Source organism: Spea bombifrons, chromosome 12 (genome assembly GCF_027358695.1).
Source record: "Spea bombifrons isolate aSpeBom1 chromosome 12, aSpeBom1.2.pri, whole genome shotgun sequence".
NCBI classification, from domain to species: Eukaryota; Metazoa; Chordata; class Amphibia; order Anura; family Pelobatidae; genus Spea; species Spea bombifrons.
In genome coordinates this window covers 632,876-659,874 of record NC_071098.1, presented here as the reverse complement: position 1 = coordinate 659,874, position 26,999 = coordinate 632,876, and the positions used below count along the sequence as shown (strand labels likewise).

The following is a 26,999-nucleotide window of genomic DNA, read 5'->3' as shown; positions in this document are numbered from 1 at the left end:
GGATAAAAAAAAGGCACTTTGTGGAAAGAGGTCGTTTCCCGTATATTTACGTTTATTCCGGTTTATCTTCTGGTCAGTTGGAGACTCGACGCCAAAGCATATATATCTCGTGATTTATTCCAGAACGAGCAACAGATTTCATTAGAAAGACTTCAGACCCGGGAATTTCCGGAAATATCCCGCGGTTTTTATATTTTGGGGAGAAATAACATTTAAACCCGACCAATATCAGGGGTCTTTCCTGACCCATCTTTAATTTTTGACTAAAGGAACCTTCTGGAGCGATTTATTATACAATTATAAGGAATTAGAGGTTGTTTCCACGGTTACTGAATCATAAAATACCGGAATCTCGATCATTCTAGTGAATTAACTACTTTTAAGCGGAATCAGGGTGGGATTTTTTTTTTTTAGGTGGGTCATATATAGAAAGGTGAGCATTTAGCATTTATATGGTGGATTGTTAAATGTGGAGCTGTTACCATGGAAACCAATAGACTGTTCCTATTTTTTGGTCCAAATTTCTCACTTTGCACCGATGAGATTTCCGTAATCACAGAGAGATCATTAAGATAAAATCAGACTAAATGATTATTTCAATCTTCATAGACTTCTGTGACGTGATAGAGTGTAAGCTCCGCGGAACACAAACTCCTGCAGAAAGAAAATACAGAAAAAAACAGAAAGTTTTCCGAAATCTTCCTGTCTATCACCAAAAACACCTCGTGTGACATCATTTACCGGTTAAAATAAGCAACGAATATGTATTTAAACCCACCTTCCGTGCATCCGGTGGGAGCCGCCGTCTCAACCTCCTGTTCTTGGGATCTGCGGGGTTATTCCTCCCCATAATGTTATCTCTCCCCCTGTTGTTAAGTTTCTGATGGTTGCTGATTGGTTGAGGCAGCCTTTGTAATGGCGTGGGGGGGGGACTTCAGGACAGGAAACTGATCAGATAATGCTGGCTCTGCCACGGGCTGCCACCGGTCTATTGAGATAAAATAGTCCTTTATTTTTAAACTAAATATCTCCAAAATAATGACACTGATTGACGAACAAAAAGCCCCAATTATCGGGAGTTTTAGTAGAGTTTTGTTCTAATGAATGTGACGACCCCCCCCCCGTTCACATCGAAGGTTTTAAACCCGAATTTACTATCTTTTATAACGAGTGATTCCCAATGAAACCGATTATTCGGAGAAAATCCCTGCCGGATAATTACTGGAAACGGTTCTTTTAGGTAAACGTTGTTTTGAGCGGGGAAAACGAGACCCCCTCGGCAGCGATCTCATTAACGCAGACAGAGAGCGCCGGGACGACGGCTTTATAAACATTATCTCCGGATCGAGTCCCGGCCGCCGTGAAATAACGGGAGAAATTCTATGAAATTACGCTTTTTTGTAGAATATTATTTGCGGTATTTTTTTTTTCTGCGCGGAGAGCGGCGACGGGGAAATTTTGGGACAAATTCTTTCAAAATGAAATCTTTTGGGACCTTCCAGGCCAATGGAGACCTCTGGGGAAGGAACCGACGCCATCATCCAGGGGGTATTTCCAGTGCCCGCTGCGTATCCCGCGGCGACGGTTTACAGGAAGAAAATGTGACTTTTCATGGATTTTCATCGTTTTTAAGCGACGCTCTCATTAACGCCTCTCTCCGCCATCCTGACCCTTCAGCCAATACCAGAAACAGGCAGAGTGGAAACTTTTGGGTCAATCTGATACCTATGGGGTCCATTAATATAACCGTGTCCAAGATTAAGTGGAGCAGCCTCCCGGCAGAAGTGGTAGAGGGTAATACAGTGAGGGTATTAAACATGCGTGGGATAGACATACGGCTCCTGAATCTAAGACGAGACCAACGACTGATTAAGGTTTGAGTCTTTGCAGACCAGGGGGGCCGGATGGGGGCCGAGGGGCCGGCCGGTTCTGAGCCCGGAATAAAGCCGCGGATGGTTTAATGGCGGATCCTCGCTCCGTTTCTCCGATCCGTAACAATCAGCGACTGCATTAGCCGAGAGGATCCTCGAAGCGCGTTTACCCCGTTTGAAGTTAAAACTTTATTCGTCGAAGCGACGCCGAGCGCTAGTTTTAATTTTGTAAAGCAAAGTTTAGTTGCTGCGGACAAAGCGGCGTCCAATTGGCGGCACTTCAGCCGAGCGGTAGCCGCGCAGGATGAAAGCGAGAGATTGTGTGCATTACGTGCATTAGGCAGGCGATGTCTCTGTGAAGCACCTGAGCGAGACGCTTTCCCCGTAACGCCGGCGACTCGATTGCCTGTTTGCTCCCCGAGCGCAGCTATCTGGGCACTTTATTTTAAACACTGCGAGAGTGGATGACATGCCTGCCGGGGGCCGAGTCCGGCCAGCCTCACAAATGCATCTTCACATAAAGCTTTTAAACTGGAAATTAGTTCTCAAAATAGCATTTGTACATTCTCAAGAAGACGGCACTGAAAGCGGCGACCGGCAGAAAGCCCCCCCCCGGACCCTGATGATATTATAAAGTAATTGCCTTAAACCATTAAGATCGGGGTTATTAAAACGAACCGAGTGAAAGAACAAGTGGGGGGGGCGGTGATAGCGCCGGGTCGCAAAACTTTATTAGATGAGTTCATAGCGATCGGATTAACCCCGCGCAGCCGGTGGAGGCTCTTTATGGGGGCCGCGCATGTGATGGGGGCTCCGGAGGGGTAAGAGCTGCACACGCGGCATCTACAGGGGGAGAACATGGCTTCTCGAGGAGAGAGGGAGAAGGTCAGCGGCCAGAGGGGCCAAGGAGACGTTATCCGCGGCCTCCATGGATTCTGTGGCTACCGAATCGTTGGCTCCGTAGGGTTTATCCCGGGTGATACTCGCTGGTGGAAACCAGTATGGGGGCCACTAGAACGGTATGGCGGAGGTTGAGTAAACAGCTCTACGATACATCTCTGATTAGCAGATCGGCCCCATCCGGCCCCCGTCCACTCGCCCATTTCTCCTGCTGTAAAGACTCAAACCTTAATCAGTCGTTGGTCTCATCTTAGATTCAGGAGCCGTATGTCTATCCCATGCATGTTTAATACCCTCACTGTATTACCCTCTACCACTTCTGCTGGGAGGCTGTTCCACTTATCTACAACATTCTCAGTAAAATAATGTAGTTAATGGCTTCTTGTTCTAACATCTCTCCTCCTTTGAAAGACCCAAAGAACAGCCCTAACCGTGGCACTCCAGGAGTTAATCCAAGTCTGCCTTTTCTATAGGAAATTTTTTTTATTATATTTTGTGGCAAAAGAGAAAAAAAAAGCAGAAAACCAGTAAAGCGCCTGCTACTTTTAGCTTTAGATTGCAATAACCTCCGAACGACGGCGGCTAAATTAGAGAAGATGGTCCCTTAATTCCTGCAAACAATCACTTAACGGGAGTAGCAGATTTCTGTGGAAGCAGCGAATGAAAGACGGATCCATTATGCGGAGCGATGAATAAGATAAAGCGGAGGAAGAAGCGGGTTTCATCTCCTCGCACGGAGTTTGTTTGCTGCCAAAGTGCAGGAAGTGACAGGAATTTCAATTATTTCATCAAAGTAGAAATGAAGAGCATTAAGTAACGCGATTAGCGGCCGGCTGCCGGTCGGAGACGCCTCGCGTCGCCTACGCTGGGAATGAGTGGGAATGAAAGACGCTTCGACGCGAATGAGAAGGTTACAAATTGTACATTGGTTTCCCGAAGCTTTCATTTAAGTATTTAAGTGGAAGGTTTTATTAATAATGCGACACCAAATGAAACTCTCCGTCCGCGGAGGACTCGTCGTTCCGTTTGGGTCGGCGGCGGATCCGGCTCCGTTCGCTCAGCGCGCGGACGATGAAAAGAAAGTGACGGTCGGCAGAAGAAGTCATGCCTCCCAATGTTAGAGCGTAAAGAGAGGTGTCCCCCGGGGGCCGGACGGCATGCATTTTAATATATTCATATGGAGAAGAAGGGCCTCTTCTTCTGGCATTACATGGAGGTTTGAGCCCTAATCAGGGTGGATGGGGCAGAATTTCTCCAGAGATGTGGGGGAGGGGGAGACAGAGGGTACTGAAAAAAGAGAGGGTCGCCAGAGAGATGCAGCTCATCAGATCTGTCTGTGAAGACATAGAGGGGTGAGAGAGACGGACAGGAGGGGGGCCAGCAAATAGCAGGGGGGGGGGTGATGGTGCTCAGGGGCAGATATCATAGATGAGACTCTAACTATACATTATACAGGGGGCCGGTCACTGATTTATCTATACATTATACAGGGGGGGCGGTCACTGATTTATCTATACATTATACAGGGGGCCGGTCACTGATTTATCTATACATTATACAGGGGGCCGGTCACTGATTTATCTATACATTATACAGGGGCCGGTCACTGATTTATCTATACATTATACAGGGGCCGGTCACTGATTTATCTATACATTATACAGGGGGCCGGTCACTGATTTATCTATACATTATACAGGGGGCCGGTCACTGATTTATCTATACATTATACAGGGCGGCCGGTCACTGATTTATCTATACATTATACAGGGGCCGGTCACTGATTTATCTATACATTATACAGGGGGCCGGTCACTGATTTATCTATACATTATACAGGGGGCCGGTCACTGATTTATCTATACATTATACAGGGGCCGGTCACTGATTTATCTATACATTATACAGGGGCCGGCTCACTGATTTAACTATACATTATACAGGGCCCAGCTCGCTGATTTTACTATACATTATACAGGGGCCAGGTATATATCGGGTATATTTACATGTTATAATAATATTATAGACCCTGAGTATATATCGGGTATATTTACGTTATAATAATATTGTGGACCCCAGGTATATATCGGGTATATTTACATGTTATAATATTAAAAACCCTGAGTATATATCGGGTATATTTACATGTTATAATATTATACACAAAAAGAAAGGTTGGAATGCAGCACTCAGCAGTGAAATGGTGCACTAAGGCTTGAGAAAGACCTGTGCGTCGAAACGTTGCCTGTGTGAAATAAACTCACCTTATCATTTGAGTGCTGAGCCTCTGCTTCTTTATAATAATATTATAGACCCTGGGTATATATTTGGTATATTTACATGTTATAATAGTATTATGGATGGACCCTGGGTATATATTGTGTGTATTTACATGTTATAATAGTATTATGGCTCCCGGGTATATATCAGGTATATTTACATGTTATAATAATATTATAGACCCTGGGTATATATTGGGTGTATTTATATGTTATAATAATATTATGGCCCCTGGGTATATATCAGGTATATTTACATGTTATAATAATATTACAGACCCTGGGTATATATTGGGTATATTTACATGTTATAATAATATTATAGACCCTGGGTATATATTGGGTATATTTACATGTTATAATAATATTATAGACCCTGGGTATATATTGGGTATATTTACATGTTATAATAATATTACAGACCCTGGGTATATATTGGGTATATTTACATGTTACAATAATATTATAGACCCTGGGTATATATTGGGTGTATTTACATGTTATAATAATATTACAGACCCTGGGTATATATTGGGTATATTTACATGTTATAATAATATTACAGACCCTGGGTATATATTGGGTATATTTACATGTTATAATAATATTATAGACCCTGGGTATATATTGGGTGTATTTACATGGTATAATAATATTATGGACCCCGGGTATATATTGGGTGTATTTACATGTTATAATAATATTATGCATCCCGGGTATATATATATTATATATATATATATATCCCGGGGATATATTATATATATATATATTTACATGTTATAATAATATTATAGACCTTGGGTATATATCGGGTGTATTTACATGTTATGATAATATTATGCATCCCGGGTATATATTATATATATATATATATATATATATTTACATGGTATAATAATATTATAGACCCCGGGTATATATCGGGTGTATTTACATGTTATAATAATATTATGGACCCCGATTACACAGTATATTGGGTATATTTATGTATACAGGGTACATTTACTGATTTTAGATGTCATTTTGTCCAATCAGGATGATGACCAAACACTTTTTTTTTTGCAAAAAATGTATAATGTGTATTTGTCATTATTTAAAGAAATAAAAAACAATTTAGAAATTCCTTTCATCTCATCTGATGCCTTCTACAATTAACACATTGATTAAGATCTTGACAGATGGGACTTTCTTCCCAATAAAAGAGAGATTAGCGGAGACTGCGACTCCATTAAAGGAGAAACTGATCGGATCTTTACTTACCGGAAATAATATGCCCAAGGGGTCCCAGAAATCATTTCTTTTAATTAGTAATTCTACAAAATAACTCAGTAAATGACATTTACATGTCTGATAATAATTCAGTAATTTAGTAAATTGTGTTGGAATTATGTCACATTTTCAGTAGGTATCAAAATATTTACTTTTAGCAACCAGGTGAGGTCATATAAATAGGATACATACCGCTTATCCCAAAATAACCGGCTTCTAACCAGATAACCGGCTTTTAACCAGATAACCAGCTTCTAACCAGATCACCGGCTTCTAACCAGATAACCGGCTTCTCACCAGATCACCGGCTTCTAACCAGATAACCGGCTTTTAACCAGATAACCAGCTTCTAACCAGATCACCGGCTTCTAACCAGATAACCGGCTTCGAACCAGATAACCGGCTTCTAACCAGATAACCGGCTTCGAACCAGATAAACGGCTTCTAACCAGATAACCGGCTTCTAACCAAATAACCGGCTTCTAACCAGATAACCGGCTTCTAACCAAATAACCGGCTTCTAACCAGATAACCGGCTTCTAACCAAATAACCGGCTTCTAACCAGATAACCAGCTTCTAACCAGATAACCGGCTTCTAACCAAATAACCGGCTTCTAACCAGATAACCGGCTTCTAACCAGATAACCGGCTTCTAACCAGACAACCAGCTTCTAACCAGATAACCAGCTCTTAAAATGTTTTTTTCAAACATATTTTCTAAACAAATGAGTGGAATGGGGATTTTTGGGTATAATGGGGTCTGTGAAACTCAGTGGGATTGTTCCGTTACCCACCATGTGAGCAGGTGGAAAAAGTCTTTGGTCTTTAAAAGCTTCTTAAAATGAATGCGTTACTTATAGAGAAAGCCGGGGCTTACAGCTCTACAAAGAAGTCATTTCATTTCGTGAAATCGGCAGCCAATCGGCTTACGCGGTTCTGACACGCCGCGTCCATTAACAAGCGAGAAATGCGATCAGTTTCATCATCGTTAGTGCCTTTTAATTCTTATTTAATGGCTGAGTGACCCATCTCTTTACACAAAGCTTCAAGCGGCTGCAACAAGACGTCTTTATTTTACACTTCAAAGACCTGTCAGAACTTCTCGGTATTAACAAAAAAAGCCATTCCAACCCAACAAGAAACACAAGAAATGCAAGAAAACTTATGTAAGAATTTAGCTAATTATTATTTAACGAAAAACAGTCAAATTAAACCATCTTGTGTTTAGTGATCCTGACATCCACCAAAGGCACATCCAAGGAACTCTGCGTCTCCCATGATCCCTCAGTGCAGGCCGTATCGGAATCCTCCAGCCCGAGCAGGAAGTTGGAAGCCGCTTCCTGTTCTCTCCCTGCGTTGGTTTAGCGGACGGCACAGGAGCCTCTAGCGCTAGAGATTGTTTCCAGCCGCGCAGGTCCCTCCGTAACGCTATTATCACAGATACCTCAGGGCGACGGGGCGATTTTTACCCCGTGTCAGGGCAATGGGGAGTAACAGAGGGGGTTTTATATTAATACTTAAAAAACCCACAATCAATATTTTGTGTAAAGGTGTGGGAATTGGACCCGGCGACAGCCGTATCTTAATGAATAAAGAGCTGGAAGCCGTACAGGGTGGGCATGGAGACCCCCTGATCCGCGTAATGTCATATTATCAGCCGTAGCTTGTAATTACTTCTCCACACTCGCATCTAGCAGGCCGTTAAGGTGCAATTCGTTTGGCCGAGGATCGGGATGCATTTCATTCAGCGCTCGGGAACTCTGTTCATTCACGGACTGGAAGTGACGCCGGTTCATCTAAGCAGTCGGCGGATCAATAGAGAGGAAAAAACTGTCACAGAAGATAAAAGTCGCGGATTTGAACAAAAACAATAAAAGCTACAAAGGATTTATCCAAACGGAAAGAAGCCCCCGCGCAGCCGCCCGTCACACTCTCGGGATGTCAGACTCCCGCTAACGGCCTTCGTCTTCAGAAACGGGGAGACGTCTGAAACGTTCCTTCAAGCAACAAAAATTCCATCCAAATAGCGTGAAACGCAGGAAAAATGATCCCCGGAAACAGCGAGTATTTCTACGGAGAGATCCGGACGTCTCCGATACGTTACTGCAAACTGACCTCAATAAACAAACCTCATATCGCTAAACGAAAAATAACGATTATAAGGAAAGTGCGAATGCCAACATTATTTTCAGTATTTGATGTAAAAATTATAAGGTTGTGTTATTTTTAGATTAAAACAATAAAATATGTTCCGTTGAGACACTTGTGCTGATTGTCTATGGTCTACAATAAAAGATAAATTTAGATACAATAAGATGTTTTTTTACTGACTGAGAAGGTGGTAGAGAAGTGGAACAGCCTCCCAGCAGAAGTGGTAGAGGGTAATACAGTGAGGGTATTAAACATGCATGGGATAGACATACGGCTCCTGAATCTAAGACGAGACCAACGACTGATTAAGGTTTGAGTCGTTACAGCAGGAGAAACGAGTGACTAGCAGTGGGTGGCAGGGGGTGGCAGTGGGTGGCAGGGGGTGGCAGGGGGTGGCAGGGGATAGCAGGGGGTGGCATGGAGTGGATCCAACACCGTAGAATAGTTTTTCTAAATATTTTAAGTTTCGGGCACCTGTTGGGTGCGTATTTGATGATATATTATAACGCATTATATTATTATTTATAGTTATTATGATTAGGCTTGTTTAGTTATAAGACGCCATCCCACGCTGTGATACTCTGTACCGTTATAGGTCCAGCCAGATAACCTGGTTGGGTTGTTCTATGCGATGCAGCAAGATAAAGCCCGAGGCGCGCATGAATTCTGCACTTCAGGGCGATGTTGGAGAGAAAGCAGCCTCTGAATGAACAGAAAAAAAAAACTAATCATTTTTTCAGTCCTCCTGCGGTTTGCAAGAAACTGAAAAAGCGCCTGGACGGAAATTCGCTCTCATTAATCCACTTTAGGGCCCGTATAGCGGGGGATGGATAAAAGACACCGAGAATACCTTGTAGAATTGACTCGTGTTCTTTTGCTGGCAAATTCATTAAATCTGTGATTGCCATTTCTATTCTTTTAGATGTATTACATCTATTTACAATTTAACAGCTCATACATATGGAAGATGCGGCTCGGCATTCACGAGAACCGGACTTTTTTTCCCCCCTAACTAATTGATTCTGGTAATTAATTTGCCCTACCTGCTGGAGCCGACAGAAACCATGTCAGCGCGGAGAAGGATTAACTCCGGGCTCTAAGCACCCCCTCTAATTATCTAATAGCATGGCTTGGAAGAATTCTTACTCTATTAAAACACTTTTAACTATTAACCGCAGTGATTGGAATTGTAATGATGACTCAATTTCAAGAAATTAAAGCTTAAAATCAAGAGACGGATGTGAAGGACTCCTTTTACTATCTAGGAGTTTAACATCAATAATTATAGCAATTTGCGGGATGCGAGGCTCGAATTAGCTCGCCTGTGATGTTGGATATGACGCTAATTTGGGAAAATTGACTTCGGGGAAGTGTTTTAGATTAAAAATGGCCAAAAAAACCTGCTGGAGATAATGGAAATCAACTCAAAATAAAAAGTTATATCTACCCCCAGTCTCGGTGCGGAATATGTGCCTATATGTTTGTTTATAGAAATATATACATTATACAGAATGATAGCTCCGGGTTATATATTATACACAGTGTGCCGTGTAGACTTCTGTGAAGTATGTATGTTCATAAGGTTAATATATATATATATATATAGAGAGAGAGAGAGAGAGAGAGAGAGAGAGAGAGAGGATTGTAGATTATAGACTGGAGGGATACCTCTGGAAAGCTGTTCCTAAAATATTATATTTCAATAATATGTGTATATATATGTATGTTTATATATATATGTGTGTGTGTGTATATGTATGTGTATATATATGTATGTGTGTATATATGTTTGTATATATGTATGTGTGTATATATGTATATGTGTATATGTGTATGTGTGTATATGTATGTGTGTATATATGTGTGTGGATATATATGTGTATATAAATGTATGTTTATATATATCTGTGTGTATATGTGTATGTGTGTATATGTGTGTGTATATGTATGTGTGTATATATATATATATATATATGTTTATATATATATATGTTTATATATATGTATGTATACATGTATGTGTCTAGATATGTGTGTCTATATATGTGTATATATGTATGTGTATACATATGTGTGTAATATACGTATGTGTGCATATATGTATGTTTATATATTTGTGTGTATATGTATGTGTGTATACATGTATGTGTCTATATAGGTGTGTGTATATATATATATATATATATATATTTATATACTTATATTTTTTGTACCTCTGTCATGTGCTACTCATGTAATGTCGGTACAGTTCCCGATGTTTATTTTGAGCTATTGCACACTCCACAGCTCTTGCCCCTGCTGCCCCTGCTGCCCCTGCTGCCCCATACGATTCCCTTATAGTGAATAATCATCAGCTTATGGGTTCAGCACCCCGCACAGCTCCTGCCCAATCCATCGCTATAGCTGCAGACATTCAGCACCCCGGACAGCTCCCAGACAGCTCTATCGCGGGAGCTCCCGAGACATGAAATAGTAATTAGTGGCAGGAGAGGAGCCCCCGCCCTGCGCTTCCTATTGGTGCCGAGCTCACCAAAAGCTGCCCCTGACTCAACAAATGAGAGCAGATTGGGGTCTGAGCAGCCAGAGGCATCATCACCTGCACCCAGAGGCATCATCACCTGCACCCAGAGGCATCATCACCTGCACCCAGAGGCATCATCACCTGCACCCAGAGGCATCATCAACTACACCCAGAGGCATCATCAACTACACCCAGAGGCATCATCACCTGCACCCAGAGGCATCATCACCTGCACCCAGAGGCATCATCAACTACACCCAGAGGCATCATCACCTGCACCCAGAGGCATCATCATCTGCACCCAGAGGCATCATCACCTGCACCCAGAGGCATCATCACCTGCACCCAGAGGCATCATCATCTGCACCCAGAGGCATCATCACCTGCACCCAGAGACATCATCACCTGCACCCAGAGGCACCATCAACTACACCCAGAGACATCATCACCTGCACCCAGAGGCATCATCACCTGCACCCAGAGACATCATCACCTGCACCCAGAGGCATCATCACCTGCACCCAGAGACATCATCACCTGCACCCAGAGGCATCATCAACTACACCCAGAGGCATCATCAACTACACCCAGAGGCATCATCACCTGCACCCAGAGGCATCATCACCTGCACCCAGAGGCACCATCACCTGCACCCAGAGGCACCATCACCTGCACCCAGAGGCATCATCACCTGCACCCAGATACATCATCACCTGCACCCAGAGGCATCATCACCTGCACCCAGAGGCACCATCACCTGCACCCAGAGGCATCATCACCTGCACCCAGAGACATCATCAACTACACCCAGAGGTATCATCACCTGCACCCAGAGGCATCATCACCTGCACCCAGAGGCACCATCACCTGCACCCAGAGGCATCATCACCTGCACCCAGAGGCATCATCACCTGCACCCAGAGGCATCATCACCTGCACCCAGAGGCACCATCCCTGGGACCATGAATTTGAACTTCACCTCCTCCACTCACCAGCTTCCCACCCAGAGACCGACCTCGTTTTTTATTGAAGATATTCTGCTCCATAAACCCAAACCTTTAAGGGAATCTGCCCCGGCTCCCTTCGCCGGCTCCTTCACATCCAGGGTCCCCATCCTCGATTATGGGTACCCCCTGATGCCAACGCCTACCATCCTGGCCCCCCATCCTCACCATCCACTCCACAAACCCGACCAGCACCATCCCTTCTTCCTTGCCACATCAGGTAAGTACTTACCCCAATCTGGGGCAAACAGTTTTTAATGTGTCAATCGCTCAATGTCTGTTTTGTGCCCGACAATTCGTTTGAAATATTTTATCTACCCCTGTTAAAAATATTTAAAGTCTGAAACCAACTGTTATACCTCAAACAGGGGCAATATCACAGCAAAAAAACCAAAACAGTAATGGAGTTAAGGGGGTAAATACAGGAGTCACTGTATAAAGACATGCTTTCTCCTAAAAAAACATAATTTAACGAATTAAAAAATCATCATATTTTTAAATGACTTGAAATCCGTTAAAATATATCTGCACGTGTCTCCTGCAAACAACACCAATAATCTCTTATTTATGGCAATTATTATTATTATTATTATTACAATAAATGAATCCAGAATTTGTACATTAAGTAAATATTTATCCATAGATATTTCTTTATATTCAATTTGATTTCGAAAAAAAGGGATTTTACTAATTCAGTAATTAAATAACAATTTGTTAATAAAATAATAATGATGAAAAATGTGCCGGGAATTCCTGCCCTTTGAGAACACGGAAGGTTACCGTCTGAACGAAACGATCCGAGTAGGTAAAAAAACACATTTATTAAATAATTATTAACATTTCTAACCAACTCAAATCTGGACGTTTATTGCAGTGATTTAAATAAAATTCACTCAGCACCGAAAGTAATTATATAATAATAATAATAATAATAATAATAATAACAATAATAATTCAGGAAATAAAAATGTTTTAAGTAAAATAAATGATCAACAGCAGAATGAGACTATTTTGGGGTAAATTGTGTGACTTTCAGGAATGTCAGTTTGATAATCTGTACACAGACTGGAAGAAAACACAATTTTTTATAGATTAGGCGTTTGCCGAGATTTAAAGAAAATAAAACCTCTGAGAAGGTGATTTCGCGTGGGGTTCCACTCATAAATCCACTTACTGCGAAGTATAAATATTGTCACTTTTGTGTAAAAAATTTCACATTCTGCGGTTTAAGTTTAAAGAAACTATTTTTATATATATATATATTATTTGAAAAATTATTAGATGTTGATTCCGTGGATTTTTTGATACAGGGTTTTGGGGGTATATTCTGGAGGCAGTTTTGGGGGGTTTGGGGGTATATTCTGGAGTCAGTTTTGGGAGGTTTGGGGGTGTATTCTGGAGTCAGTTTTGGGGGTTTTGGGGGTGTATTCTGGAGGCAGTTTTGGGAGGTTTGGGGTTGTATTCTGGAGTCAGTTTTGGGGGGTTTGGGGATGTATTCTGGAGGCAGTTTTGGGGGGTTTGGGGGTTGTATTCTGGAGGCAGTTTTGGGGGGTTTGGGGTTATAATTTGGAGGCAGTTTTGGGAGGTTTGGGGTTGTATTCTGGAGGCAGTTTTGGGGGGTTTGGGGTTATAATTTGGAGGCAGTTTTGGGAGGTTTGGGGTTGTATTCTGGAGGCAGTTTTGGGAGGTTTGGGGTTGTATTCTGGAGGCAGTTTTGGGGGGTTTGGGGTTATAATTTGGAGGCAGTTTTGGGAGGTTTGGGGTTGTATTCTGGAGGCAGTTTTGGGGGGTTTGGGGTTATAATTTGGAGGCAGTTTTGGGAGGTTTGGGGGTATATTCTGGAGGCAGATTTGGGAGGTTTGGGGTTGTATTCTGGAGGCAGTTTTGGGAGGTTTGGGGTTGTATTCTGGAGGCAGTTTTGGGGGGTTTGGGGGTATATTCTGGAGGCAGTTTTGGGGGGTTTGGGGTTGTATTCTGGAGGCAGTTTTGGGGGGTTTGGGGTTATAATTTGGAGGCAGTTTTGGGAGGTTTGGGGTAATGCTCTGAGGTATTAGAGGTATAGTTTCGGCTATTTGCAGATGCCCCGGCCCGCAGGTTATTACCCCAGTGACTAATGCTCCTGCCCCACAGGCCTCTCGGTCCCTGCCCTGTTCCCCCATCACTCGGACCTGCCCGGGAAGCTGTGCAGGAGGCGGAAGGCCCGGACGGTGTTCTCGGACTCCCAGCTCTCCGGCCTGGAGAAGAGATTCGAGCTGCAGCGGTATCTGTCCACCCCGGAGCGGGTAGAACTGGCGACTGCCCTCAGCCTCTCCGAGACCCAGGTACCCCCCGTCCGTCCGTCACCGAGCTGCCTGTCTGTCCCGTCCGTCCGGGGGGTTCTCTGTCTGTCTGTCCGGGGGGGTTCTTCCCATTATGTAATAAATGCACGGATCCCGGGGCCCTCCGGTCAGGGGTCACGTGGGGTTATTAGCGGGTGTCCCTGTCCCGTTACAGCCCCGGCCCCTGTCCCGTTACAGCCCCGGCCCCTGTCCCGTTTCAGCCCCGACCCCTGGCCCGTTACAGCCCCGGCCCCTGGCCCGTTACAGCCCCGACCCCTGTCCCGTTACAGCCCCGGCCCCTGTCCCGTTACAGCCCCGGCCCCTGGCCCGTTACAGCCCCGGCCCCTGGCCCGTTACAGCCCCGACCCCTGTCCCGTTACAGCCCCGGCCCCTGGCCCGTTACAGCCCCGGCCCCTGGCCCGTTACAGCCCCGGCCCCTGGCCCGTTACAGCCCCGGTCTGTTCGGGACAGTGTGCTCTGTATGACAGGATTCACATAATAATTCGGTAACGGAATGGCGGGATTTCTTCACCTTCTCTTCTGTCTCCTTCAGGTGAAAACCTGGTTCCAGAACCGGAGAATGAAGCACAAGAAGCAGCTGCGAAAGACCCAGGAGGACCCGAAAGCCTCAGCCGGCGAGGGCCACCCGGACCACAGCCCCAGCGACACCGAACTGGGGGGCGCAAATGGGGCAGAACTGGGCAAAGGCCAGAGCCTGTTCCTCCGGGAGGAGGCCGAGGATGACGTGGATATTATTGAAGATGAAATGTTATAACCCCCTGGACCCCCGAGGACCCGTCAAAGGACCGGGGCAACTAGCGCTTACCGGACAGTCACTGCACTGATTCTTATGGTGTGGCTCATCGCCTTCACACCACATAGACTGGCGGCTCTGGGCACAGGACCCTGATAGAGCGGTGCCGAGTATCTGGACATCACCCGCTCTCGCCCAGCCGAGTGGGGCAGTGAGTGGCCCTCGGCGGACAGCTGTGTGTCAGCTCCGGGTCATTAACCCTTTCATTGCTATGAGGCCGGGTGACAGTTTGGGGAAGTCTGTTTTCTGGGAACTCGCCCCGATCCGTGAGACTTCAGGGGGCACAAAACCCCCAAATGCCCGGGCAGCTCACCCGAATGAGAGTCGGTATCTGAGCCCTCGGTATGCGCAGAACCTGCCACCCCCAGGGGCATCTCCTGGGGCAGTCGGTGTCCGTCTGGCTGAGATTCCTTTAGTTTAATGCAAATGTTTATTTATTACCCCGTGAAATGTCTTTAATCAGATACCCCCCCCCCCCCGGGGTATTAAGGAGGTGAAATCATCTGTGACATTAACTACATCTCATCAGTATAGAGACAGACAGAGGGACAGACAGACAGAGGGACAGACAGACAGAGAGAGACAGACAGAGGGACAGACAGAGAGGGACAGACAGACAGAGAGAGATAGACAGAGGGACAGACAGAGAGGGACAGACAGAGAGGGACAGACAGAGAGACAGAGAGAGACAGACAGAGGGAGAGACAGAGAGGGACAAACAGACAGAGGGACAGACAGAGAGACAGAGAGACAGAGAGACAGACAGAGAGGGACAGACAGAGAGACAGAGAGGGACAGACAGAGAGGGACAGACAGAGAGACAGAGAGACAGAGAGACAGAGAGGGACAGACAGAGAGGGACAGACAGAGAGACAGAGAGGGACAGAGAGACAGAGAGAGACAGACAGAGGGAGAGAATTTCGGATAAATGTAATGGAAATCTCTTTATCGCCGTTCGGTGCAGCCCGAAAAACCGATACATCGATTACTGATCAGTAAATTTCTGTTTTTCCGATCAGACGTTTTATCGATAATTTATCCAGATACCCCTCTGAAGGGTAATAATATGGAAATATCATTCACTCCGCATCCAGACGCGGCAGTCCGTAGTCGGTAGTCGGTAGTCGGTAGTCGGTAAACAGCTGCTTCACTCAGGTTTCTCAGTAATTCCGCTTAGAACGGAAAATGTTTATTGAACTTGGGTGGAAAAAAACTAAAAAGTCTCTATAAACCCGCAATAGTTTTTTTTCGAATTTCTCGGCACCGCTGAATCCCGAACCGGTGCCCATTCCCGGGATTTGGGTCTGAAATTAAGAATTTAAGATTAATTTATCAAGAAACATTCAATCCGGAGACATTACGTCGGAGAGATAACGGAGACATTACACCATAGAGATAACGGAGACATTACACCGGGGAGAGATAACGGAGACATTACACCGGAGAGATAACGGAGACATTACACCGGAGGGATAACGGAGACATTACACCGGAGAGAGATAACGGAGACATTACACCGGAGGGATAACGGAGCTATAACACCGGAGAGAGATAGTTTTATCTCCAATAACTGAATCTAAAACTGGCGACTGGAGAATAATTCCACCCCGACCAGCCCTGGGGTAAATTTTCATGAATCTGCCCCCTGCATTAAACGATATTCGGGATAAACGAATGCGGGGATTCTCGGGGTTCGGATGAAAGATTTATTTGGGTCTCCCCGTCCGCGATCTGATTAATCATTCATTTCAGTGATAATAATTCTCTGTCCGTTCATTCATAAAACGTTCATTTTTCCCGTTAATTATGACCTTTATTCGTTTCTTTATATTTTTTTACTCTTCTCGTCGTTTTTTAGCGGTTTGTGCGCCGAGAGAAAAAATATCCCCAAGAATAAATATCTGGTTCCGATTTATCAAGTTTTTCTTATCTAAATTATCAAATTCTGCATGAAATCTCTTCATTCCTCTCAAACCCCGAATTCTTGTCCTCAGGTGAAAGGTTTCCGTTCATAAATCTGACCACCAATTCCCGTCAAATGATTTGAGTCGGTTTCATATGATTTTATGTAAATGCATCGAATTAAATAAATATATTTTGGATCGAAAAACGCGAGTGAATTTCTGAGCTTCACAGAATAGTAAAATGAGGTCAAAATTACAAAGAATATCAAATACTTGCAAGAAAAGTATAAATATGTATAAATTCATCGTTTTTTGCTTCTAATTAAACGGGTCCTGCCGGAATCGGGAGGAAATAATGACGTGACATCCAGAAAAGGATCCACAGATTATTATTATTATTATTATTATTATTATTATTATTATTATTATTATATCAATATTTATATGTTATTATTGTGGTTATTATTATAAATATTATTATTTATATTTCAATATGAATATTTACATGTTATTATTATTGTTGTTGTTATCGTTGTTGTTGTTGTTATTATTATTATCATTTCAGGAGCCGTTTGGTATTTTTACCGCAGGAATTCGGTCTGTAGCTGATATTATTATCGGTGACCGGAATCATTTTATTTGATTTTATCACATTATTTGGCTATTGTTTTAAGAAAAAAACTATTTCTCCCACAAATATTGATAATGGGCAAGATGTTTATTTATTTGTAAGGGGAAAAATGTATTTATTTATTGGTAAGGGGTAAGATGTATTTATTTATTGGTAAGGGGTAAGATGTATTTATTGGTAAGGGGTATGATGTATTTATTGGTAAGGGGTAAGATGTATTTATTTATTGGTAAGGGGTAAGATGTATTTATTTATTGGTAAGGGGTAAGATGTATTTATTGGTAAGGGGTAAGATGTATTTATTGGTAAGGGGTAAGATGTATTTATTGGTAAGGGGTAAGATGTATTTATTGGTAAGGGGTAAGATGTATTTATTTATTGGTAAGGGGTAAGATGTATTTATTTATTGGTAAGGGGTAAGATGTATTTATTGGTAAGGGGTAAGATGTATTTATTGGTAAGGGGTAAGATGTATTTATTGATAAGGGGTAAGATGTATTTATTGGTAAGGGGTAAGATGTATTTATTGGTAAGGGGTAAGATGTATTTATTGATAAGGGGTATGATGTATTTATTGGTAAGGGGTAAGATGTATTTATTGATAAGGGGTAAAATGTATTTATTTATTGGTAAGGGGTAAGATGTATTTATTGGTAAGGGGTAAGATGTATTTATTGGTGAGGGGTAAGATGTATTTATTGGTAAGGGGTAAGATGTATTTATTGGTAAGGGGTAAGATGTATTTATTGATAAGGGGTAAGATGTACTTATTAGTAAGGGGTAAGATGTATTTATTGATAAGGGGTAAGATGTATTTATTGGTAAGGGGTAAAATGTATTTATTTATTGGTAAGGGGTAAGATGTATTTATTGGTAAGGGGTAAGATGTATTTATTGGTAAGGGGTAAAATGTATTTATTTATTGGTAAGGGGTAAGATGTATTTATTGGTAAGGGGTAAGATGTATTTATTGGTAAGGGGTAAGATGTATTTATTTATTGGTAAGGGGTAAGATGTATTTATTGGTAAGGGGTAAGATGTATTTATTGGTAAGGGGTAAGATGTATTTATTTATTGGTAAGGGGTAAGATGTATTTATTTATTGGTAAGGGCTAAGATGTATTTATTTGTAAGGGGTAAGATGTATTTATTGGTAAGGGGTAAGATGTACTTATTTATTGATAAGGGGTAAGATGTATTTATTGGTAAGGGGTAAGATGTATTTATTGGTAAGGGGTAAAATGTATTTATTTATTGGTAAGGGGTAAGATGTATTTATTTATTGGTAAGGGCTAAGATGTATTTATTTGTAAGGGGTAAGATGTATTTATTGGTAAGGGGTAAGATGTACTTATTTATTGATAAGGGGTAAGATGTATTTATTGGTAAGGGGTAAGATGTATTTATTGGTAAGGGGTAAGATGTACTTATTAGTAAGGGGTAAGATGTATTTATTTATTGATATTCTTGAGATTTATTGAGGAGCTTTTTCTCCTTTTAATGGTTAGACTGGTGTCTGTCTCTCGCCCCCCCCACCTCCAAAGATCTATCTCTCTTCTAATAAATTCTTCTACACAATCACATTTTGGTAATTTAATGCACTTCTGATATATTTATTTATATATATATATATATATCTATATATATATATATAGATATATATATATATATATATATTAATAATATCACTGTTTATTATTATTATTATTAGTAGTAGTTGTAGTAGTAGTATTAAAATTATTATTGGTATTATATATTATGATTATTTTTATGAGTAGTAGTAATAGTAGTAGTATATTACTATCAGTATAATATATTAGTAGTTATAGCAGTATTAATATTATTAGCATTATACAGTAGTAGTATTAATATTATTAGTATTATTTAGTAGTAGTATTAATATTATTATTAGTATTATATAGTAGTAGTAGTATTAATATTATTAGTATTATATAGTAGTAGTAGTATTAATATTATTATTAGTATTATATAGTAGCTGTAGTAGTATTATATAGTAGTAGTAGTATTATTGGTATTATATATTATTAGTAGTAGTAGTAGTATTAATATTATCATTAGTAGTATTAATATTATTATTGGTATTATATAGTAGTAGTTGTAGTAGTATTAATATTATTATTAATATTATATAGTAGTATTAATATTATCATTGATATTATATATTATTGTTAGTAGTAGTAATATTGGTATTAGATAGTAGTAGTAGTAGTAGTAATATTACTATTAGTATAATATATTAGTAGTAGTATTAATATTTTCTTTAGTATTATATAGGAGTAATTGTAGTAGTATTAATATTATTATTAGTATTATATAGTAGTAGTAGTAGTAGTAGTAGTAGTAGTAGTTGTAGTAGTGTTAATATTATACATTATTACCCCCCATTAGACAAACGCTGGGGTTATTCAGAATAGATTTATTTTTAATCCCATATGATATCCTGCTTTCAGATGGAATAATAAATAAATGGAGAAATATTCACACAAATAGCTTCCATAAAATCCTTATCCATCTTTACCCCCTTTTTAGCATTTTGGATTTTTTAATGGATGCATCCAAGCGCCCCTCATCTCTATCACTCCCATCACTCCCAGAATCACCCTGATTATTTTAATGTGTTATTATTTTATTGTATGTTTCCCATTCTGTGTCACGTGACTCGTTATTTTAATTTTGACCACAAGGTTTCTTTTTCTCTGGGTTGCTACTGGCAACGTTAATTTCAAGGTGTTTCGGATTTCTTACGGAGTTTTAAAATTCATATTGTGTTTATTTGCACAAAGCTGAATATAAACAGAATAAATATCACACAGAATGCACACATTTAACAAAAAAACTATTATGATGCTGAGGATTAATATTATTATTATTTTTATTATTATTATTGTCTTTTATTATTATTATTATTGTTGTTGTTATTATTATTATTATCTTTTATTTATATAACGCCAACAGTTCATGCAGCGCTTAATAAAATCCATAAATTCAAGGGATATGACAAGACGAGAATTGACAGACTAAGACAAAACGATACATTTGGTGGAGAGAGCCCTGCTCGCAAGCTTTTTAATTGTTAATTGTGGATATCTGAACACCAAGGATCTATTAATGCCACACGGATTATATTATTATATATAGATATCTCCCATTAGCCCCTGTATACACACATGTATTAACACACACCGCTCTTACACACATTCATACACACACAGCGCTCTTACATACTCATGTATACACACACACCGCTCTCACACACATGTATAAACACACACCGCTCTTACATACACATTCATACACACACACACCGCTCTTACACACATTCATACACACACACCGCTCTTACATACTCATGTATACCCACACACCGCTCTCACACACATTCATACACACACACCGCTCTTACACACATTCATACACACACACCGCTCTTACATACTCATGTATACACACACACCGCTCTTACACACATTCATACACACACCGCTCTTACACACATTCATACACACACACGGCTCCTACTCTCTATTACAAACTCATATGTATGCACGCACATTGCCGTTACACACATTTATACAAATTAGTCTTACACAAACACATGGATACACACGCATTACTCTGACACACACGTATAAACACATTTCTTACATACATGTATACACACACACACACACAGATCTTACACACATTTATACACACACATTGCTCTTACACATTTAATGACCCCCCTTTAGATTGTCACACGCCTATAATTAATGTTGGTTTACTATTAATTAATTCTATTAAATGAGGGTGAAACTTATTATTGTTAATTATTATTTTTTGTCTTATTATCATTATTATTATTATATAACTCTTATTTTTATGGCACCAACAACTTATGCAGCGGCTCGGCTCACAAGCTTACGATCTTTCTAGAGGATGAAGTTCTGCATATTGTGCCCTACAAACACATCGCTAACAACCTCAACCTCACCTTCAACTCACTGTTTAGTAAATCGATCCCTCTGCCCCGGCTCTATCCTGATTTTATTTATAAAGCTGTTTCCTGCTGTTTCTATACACATTATGGGGACTTTTTAACCCTGTGATACCCCCATACCCAGCAAACATTCTGACTCAATTCTCCATTTACACGAATAACACTGGATGCTACAGATGTGTTACATGGTCATCATAAAAAGTGCAATAACACCAGGCTTAGCAATCATGGTTTACAAGAAGAGAATACAAATCTATTCCAGCAATCATGGAAAGATATAGAATAGGATGACATAACTTACTGCAAAGTATAAAGCACAGCATATAGAGACGCCCAAATCATCACCAGGACATAGACACGTAATGCTACAATGATTTATTTATTTACTTAATGTACATTGTAATACGTTAAGTAATTACATCGGTTCTTTAGATTCCAAATGAACGAAACAGAAGGAAAAAAAAAAAGAACAATTGGTGGATGGCAGAAAAAATCTGACGTGTGAGTAAACCACTCAAAGAAACCCAATAAAACGATGGCATGAGGTCATCAGAATGATGTAAACAGAATTAGAATGGAAATACCAAGATTTAGAGCAGATGGAAATGAAATTCCTCACGGAGTAAGACAGGTTGGGCAGGAGAATCCCCCCGATATCCACGGAGAGGGTAACCATTTCAGCCCGTTCCTATACGCCCAACCAACATTCTGAGCCCCTAGAAAAGAGGGGCATCAGGGGAGGGGAGAGGAAGATAGGGGGCGGAAAGAGGGGTACAATCCAGGAGCACAGGGGTTTGGGAGAGGGACTGGTAAAACTAAACAAGGACACTTGGGGGGTACTCCCTCTCACATGGCATTTTATTATTTTATATACCCCTGCATTCACCGCTCTGTATCAGAGAATTATTTAATCCATTTCTTGACCCCCATAGTGGTCTGATATTTGCCCCGGGGTAAATTCTGTTCACTTTAGGAGGAATTATTTTTCTAGTCTGTAAGTTTTTAGGTTCTCTTTATTTTCTGCACAAAAGCCGAGTCCGTCCCGGGTGTCGCAGACCGAGAGCCTCAATTAGAGCCGCCAATTATGTGGAGAGACGATTTGGGTGTCTTTGTGGCTCGTAGTGATGGGGCTGAGGTCTCGCTCCTGTCATTGAGCTCTCGGTAACTAAATGGAGTCATTTCGCGCCCTTGAAATAATCACAGAGAAATCTGTCGAGTGGCGAGAAACGGCTCTAAAATCTACATCCAGATAACTGCAGGGTGCGGAAAGTGTTAAGATCAGCAAATCACAGGCTTTTCAGGATTCACTTATTAAGGGTTATTATTAACACAAACATTTTATTTTTCTTAAATACGACCCTTTTTCCAATTTCCAATTTCTCAAAACAAAAATAAAAAACAACAAACAATATCACTTATTATTATTATTACTATTATTATTATTATTATTACTATTATTACTATTATTATTATTATTACTATTATTATTAATATTATTATTATTATTACTATTATTATTACTATTATTATTATTACTATTACTATTATTATTATTATTACTATTATTATTATTACTATTATTATTATTACTATTACTATTATTATTATTACTATTATTATTATTACTATTATTACTATTATTATTACTATTATTACTATTATTATTATTATTATTACTATTATTATTATTATTATTACTATTATTATTACTATTATTATTATTATTACTATTATTACTATTATTATTATTATTACTGTTATTGTTATTACTATTATTATTATTATGACTATTACTAATATTATTACTATTAGTATTACTATTATTATTATTATTACTATTATTATTATTATTATTACTATTATTATTACTATTATTACTATTATTATTATTATTACTATTATTATTATTATTACTATTATTATTACTATTATTATTATTATTATGACTATTACTAATATTATTACTATTAGTATTACTATTATTATTATTATTACTATTATTATTATTACTATTATTGTTAATATTATTACTATTATTATTATTACTATTACTATTATTATTATTATTATTACACTTTAAGACCGTCGGCCATCAAATGCTGCTGCAGCCGGCTGGATAACCCGAACACCTGAAATATCGTCGATACACTGTATCTTATAGACCTGAGAGACATGGTCTTAGCACATAATACACCCCCAGATAACACTGCGGACCCCAATTATCTGGGCGCATCACAATGTGACCAAATTAATCAAAAATGTTTAACTCTCAAAGAAAAGTTTATTTATTTTTTCAATGTTTAAATATAAAACTTGATATCTTATCATATAAAAAGATCTTCATAGAGTTCCCATCTTGCTGGACCCCCGAAGCTCTGAATCGATTTGTCTCCCCACCTCTCTAAAAATATCTCAATAAAAAAAAAACTAAAAAATGTTGAAGTGTTGAGAAAATCCAAACTATGTTTTTCTGAGCCTAATTTGACACCATAATGATATAACTCGAGATAATGAGGACTGATGGCTGACATCGTCACAAGCGCGGAATCGTTAATTTATTTATTTGCCGTCATGAAGAGCCCTAAACCTGTTGGTTTCAGGGAAAACGAGCGCCCGCCGTCCCGCCAGTGATTTTTAATGAAGTCTTTAGACCGATATCAGCCACTTACTCGCATCTCACATTTTAATTAAATCATCAGCTCAATTTAACCCCTTCGTGTCCCTTTGATGAGTCCCTTTTTTTTAGGATTTAGCCCCAGATGTGAGGCGTAATGAATATTGGCCCTTTGAATTAATGAGGAATCGTGCCTTTCAGACGATCCTCTTTCTGGGCTATTATTTTGCCATCCATAGAATTCATTTAACCAAAACACATTAAGGAGCCCAAAGCATCCTTTCTGCTCGGCAAACAGGCGCAGACGCGCTCGCTTTGATCTGAGGACGGGGTTAAAGTGGGCAGCGGATCTGTGAAAATGAGCTGATTCGGCTATTATTGCAATAAACGCGCTGGCTCCCATGTGTAGCAAAATACTTAATTTCTTAATTGGTCACCTTTGCCCCTTTCATTCCGGGTCCCCGTTTAATAATACGTCTCGTTCAGGATCATATGTTTCAATTAAAAGGTTTGTTATAAAGGGGATTTGGAGATATTTCCATATTGTGACAAATACTGCAGATGAATGGCTCCTTTCAGACATCGTTTCAATAGCCGTCTGTTAAACGCGTCGGGTCCAGCGCGTGTTAATAGACTTTTTTGTTTCATATTGTTTGATGCGGCTTAATATTCATGTTAATTATTTTAAGGGTCGGCCTGTGCGGCATGTAAATAAGTGAATAAATGTCTGTTATTATATACGATTAACCCCAAACAGACGCAATATTTATACATTTCCTCCGGACAGCTCTGATTGGAACTACGTGATAATGATTAATGCCGAATGTGTCATGATTTCCACCGACAGCATCAGCGGCGAACGGAAAACTTTTATATCCCAGTGCGGCCCCATTTAATGTATAGTTAAATCGGTGACCGGCCCCTGTATAATGTATAGTTAAATCGGTGACCGGCCCCTGTATAATGTATAGTTAAATCGGTGACCGGCCCCTGTATAATGTATAGATAAATCAGTGACCGGCCCCCTGTATAATGTACTAAATCAGTAAGCCGGCCCCTGTATAATGTATAGATAAATCAGTGAGCTGGGGCCCCTGTATAATGTATATATAAATCAGTGACCGGCCCCCTGTATAATGTATAGATAAATCAGCGAGCCGGGGCCCCTGTATCATGTATAGATAAATCAGTGACCGGCCCCCTGTATAATGTATAGATAAATCAGCGAGCCGGGGCCCCTGTATCATGTATATATATAAATCAGTGACTGGTCCCTGTATAATGTATATATAAATCAGTGACCGGCCCCTGTATAATGTATATATAAATCAGTGACTGGCCCCCTGTATAATGTATAGATAAATCAGTGACCGACCCCTGTGTAATGTATAGATAAATCAGTGACCGGCCCCTGTATAATGTATAGATAAATCAGTGACCGGCCCCTGTATAATGTATAGATAAATCAGTGACCGGCCCCTGTGTAATGTATAGATAAATCAGTGACCGGCCCCCCTGTATAATGTATAGATAAATCAGTGACCGGCCCCTGTATAATGTATAGATAAATCAGTGACCGGCCCCTGTGTAATGTATAGATAAATCAGTGATCCGGCCCCTGTATAATGTATAGATAAATCAGTGACCGGCCCCTGTATAATGTATAGATAAATCAGTGACCGGCCCCTGTATAATGTATAGATAAATCAGTGACCGGCCCCTGTGTAATGTATAGATAAATCAGTGAGATGCCCCGGGTAATGTATAGTTCAATGCCGTTATTTGGAGGAATTTGTTCGCTCGGCCAAATGTAATCTTATAAAATAAAACATTTTATAAAATTAAAACCTACAGATTTGAAAGTAACTGCTTGGAAGGAAATGGAAACATTTTGCCAACTTTGTAATCATTACATTTCAATTTAAAGAATTTGAAGTTCTAAATTTGCCTCAAACAACCCCAAAAAAAACGGAATGAAAAGGACATCTCGTTATTATTTCATTTTTCCCTCTAATGTAAGCGACGGCGAGCGACGTAAAGAAGCTTCCCGCGGCATCTCGAGCCGTAACGTTCTAAGCAGAAGCCGAATAAAAGACCGGTAAAAGGCCCGCTGTGACCAGGCCGCTCGCATCGCGGGCCGCCAGCCGGCGACTTGTAACCGTTAATTGCTGATGTATATTGCATTAACCCCGGGAGGCGCAAACTCCCGCCGACACAGGATTAAAAAGCAGTTTCCAACGCATCGCTTAAATGGCTGCAAAGCAACAGGACTCAATTACCGTCTAAGTGCTGCGCCGCGACCAGAACGGCAATTTAAAATTAGGCCATTAACAATTTGAGGCAATTACTAGGCTCTCGCAATAATATTATTTTCTGTTTGCTATTAACTATCAGAATTAGATGAGATATAAATAGTCGGCTGGTTTTCGCGCGACCTGCGAGTTCTGCCTCTTAGATATCAGCGTTTGCTGCTGATTGCAGGAAATATTTGCATTTTATTCCAGAATATTTAAATTCTAAAACAAAATACAAAACCGGCTGAGAGGCCAGAAGATTCCAGACTCTGAAGACAAACATTGATCACAAAACACCAATCCCCACATAAAATGCTTAATGCGTGTCGAATACCTTTCATAATATATAAATATTATACCTTCATTATATATAAATATTATACCTTCATTATGTATAAATATTATACCTTCATTATGTATAAATA

The 26,999-nt window shown here is 40.3% G+C and overlaps 1 protein-coding gene across 1 annotated transcript; it reads left to right on the top strand.

The window, feature by feature from the left end:
* Nucleotides 1–11,957: 11,957 nt before the first annotated feature.
* On the top strand, nucleotides 11,958–15,092 carry BSX (brain specific homeobox). The gene is made up of 3 exons (XM_053452381.1): nucleotides 11,958–12,219; nucleotides 14,130–14,320; nucleotides 14,871–15,092. The coding sequence occupies exons 1-3, from the start codon at nucleotides 11,958–11,960 to the stop codon at nucleotides 15,090–15,092; spliced, it is 675 nt and encodes a 224-aa protein (XP_053308356.1).
* Nucleotides 15,093–26,999: the final 11,907 nt, after the last annotated feature.

Excerpts from the sequence above, each read along its gene's own strand:
- BSX (XM_053452381.1), top strand. The coding sequence starts at position 11,958 with ATGAATTTGAACTTCACCTCCTCCACTCACCAGCTTCCCACCCAGAGA. Across the intron at positions 12,220-14,129 it reads CTTCTTCCTTGCCACATCAG|GCCTCTCGGTCCCTGCCCTG; the intron begins GTAAGTACTTAC and ends CCTGCCCCACAG. Across the intron at positions 14,321-14,870 it reads TCAGCCTCTCCGAGACCCAG|GTGAAAACCTGGTTCCAGAA; the intron begins GTACCCCCCGTC and ends TGTCTCCTTCAG.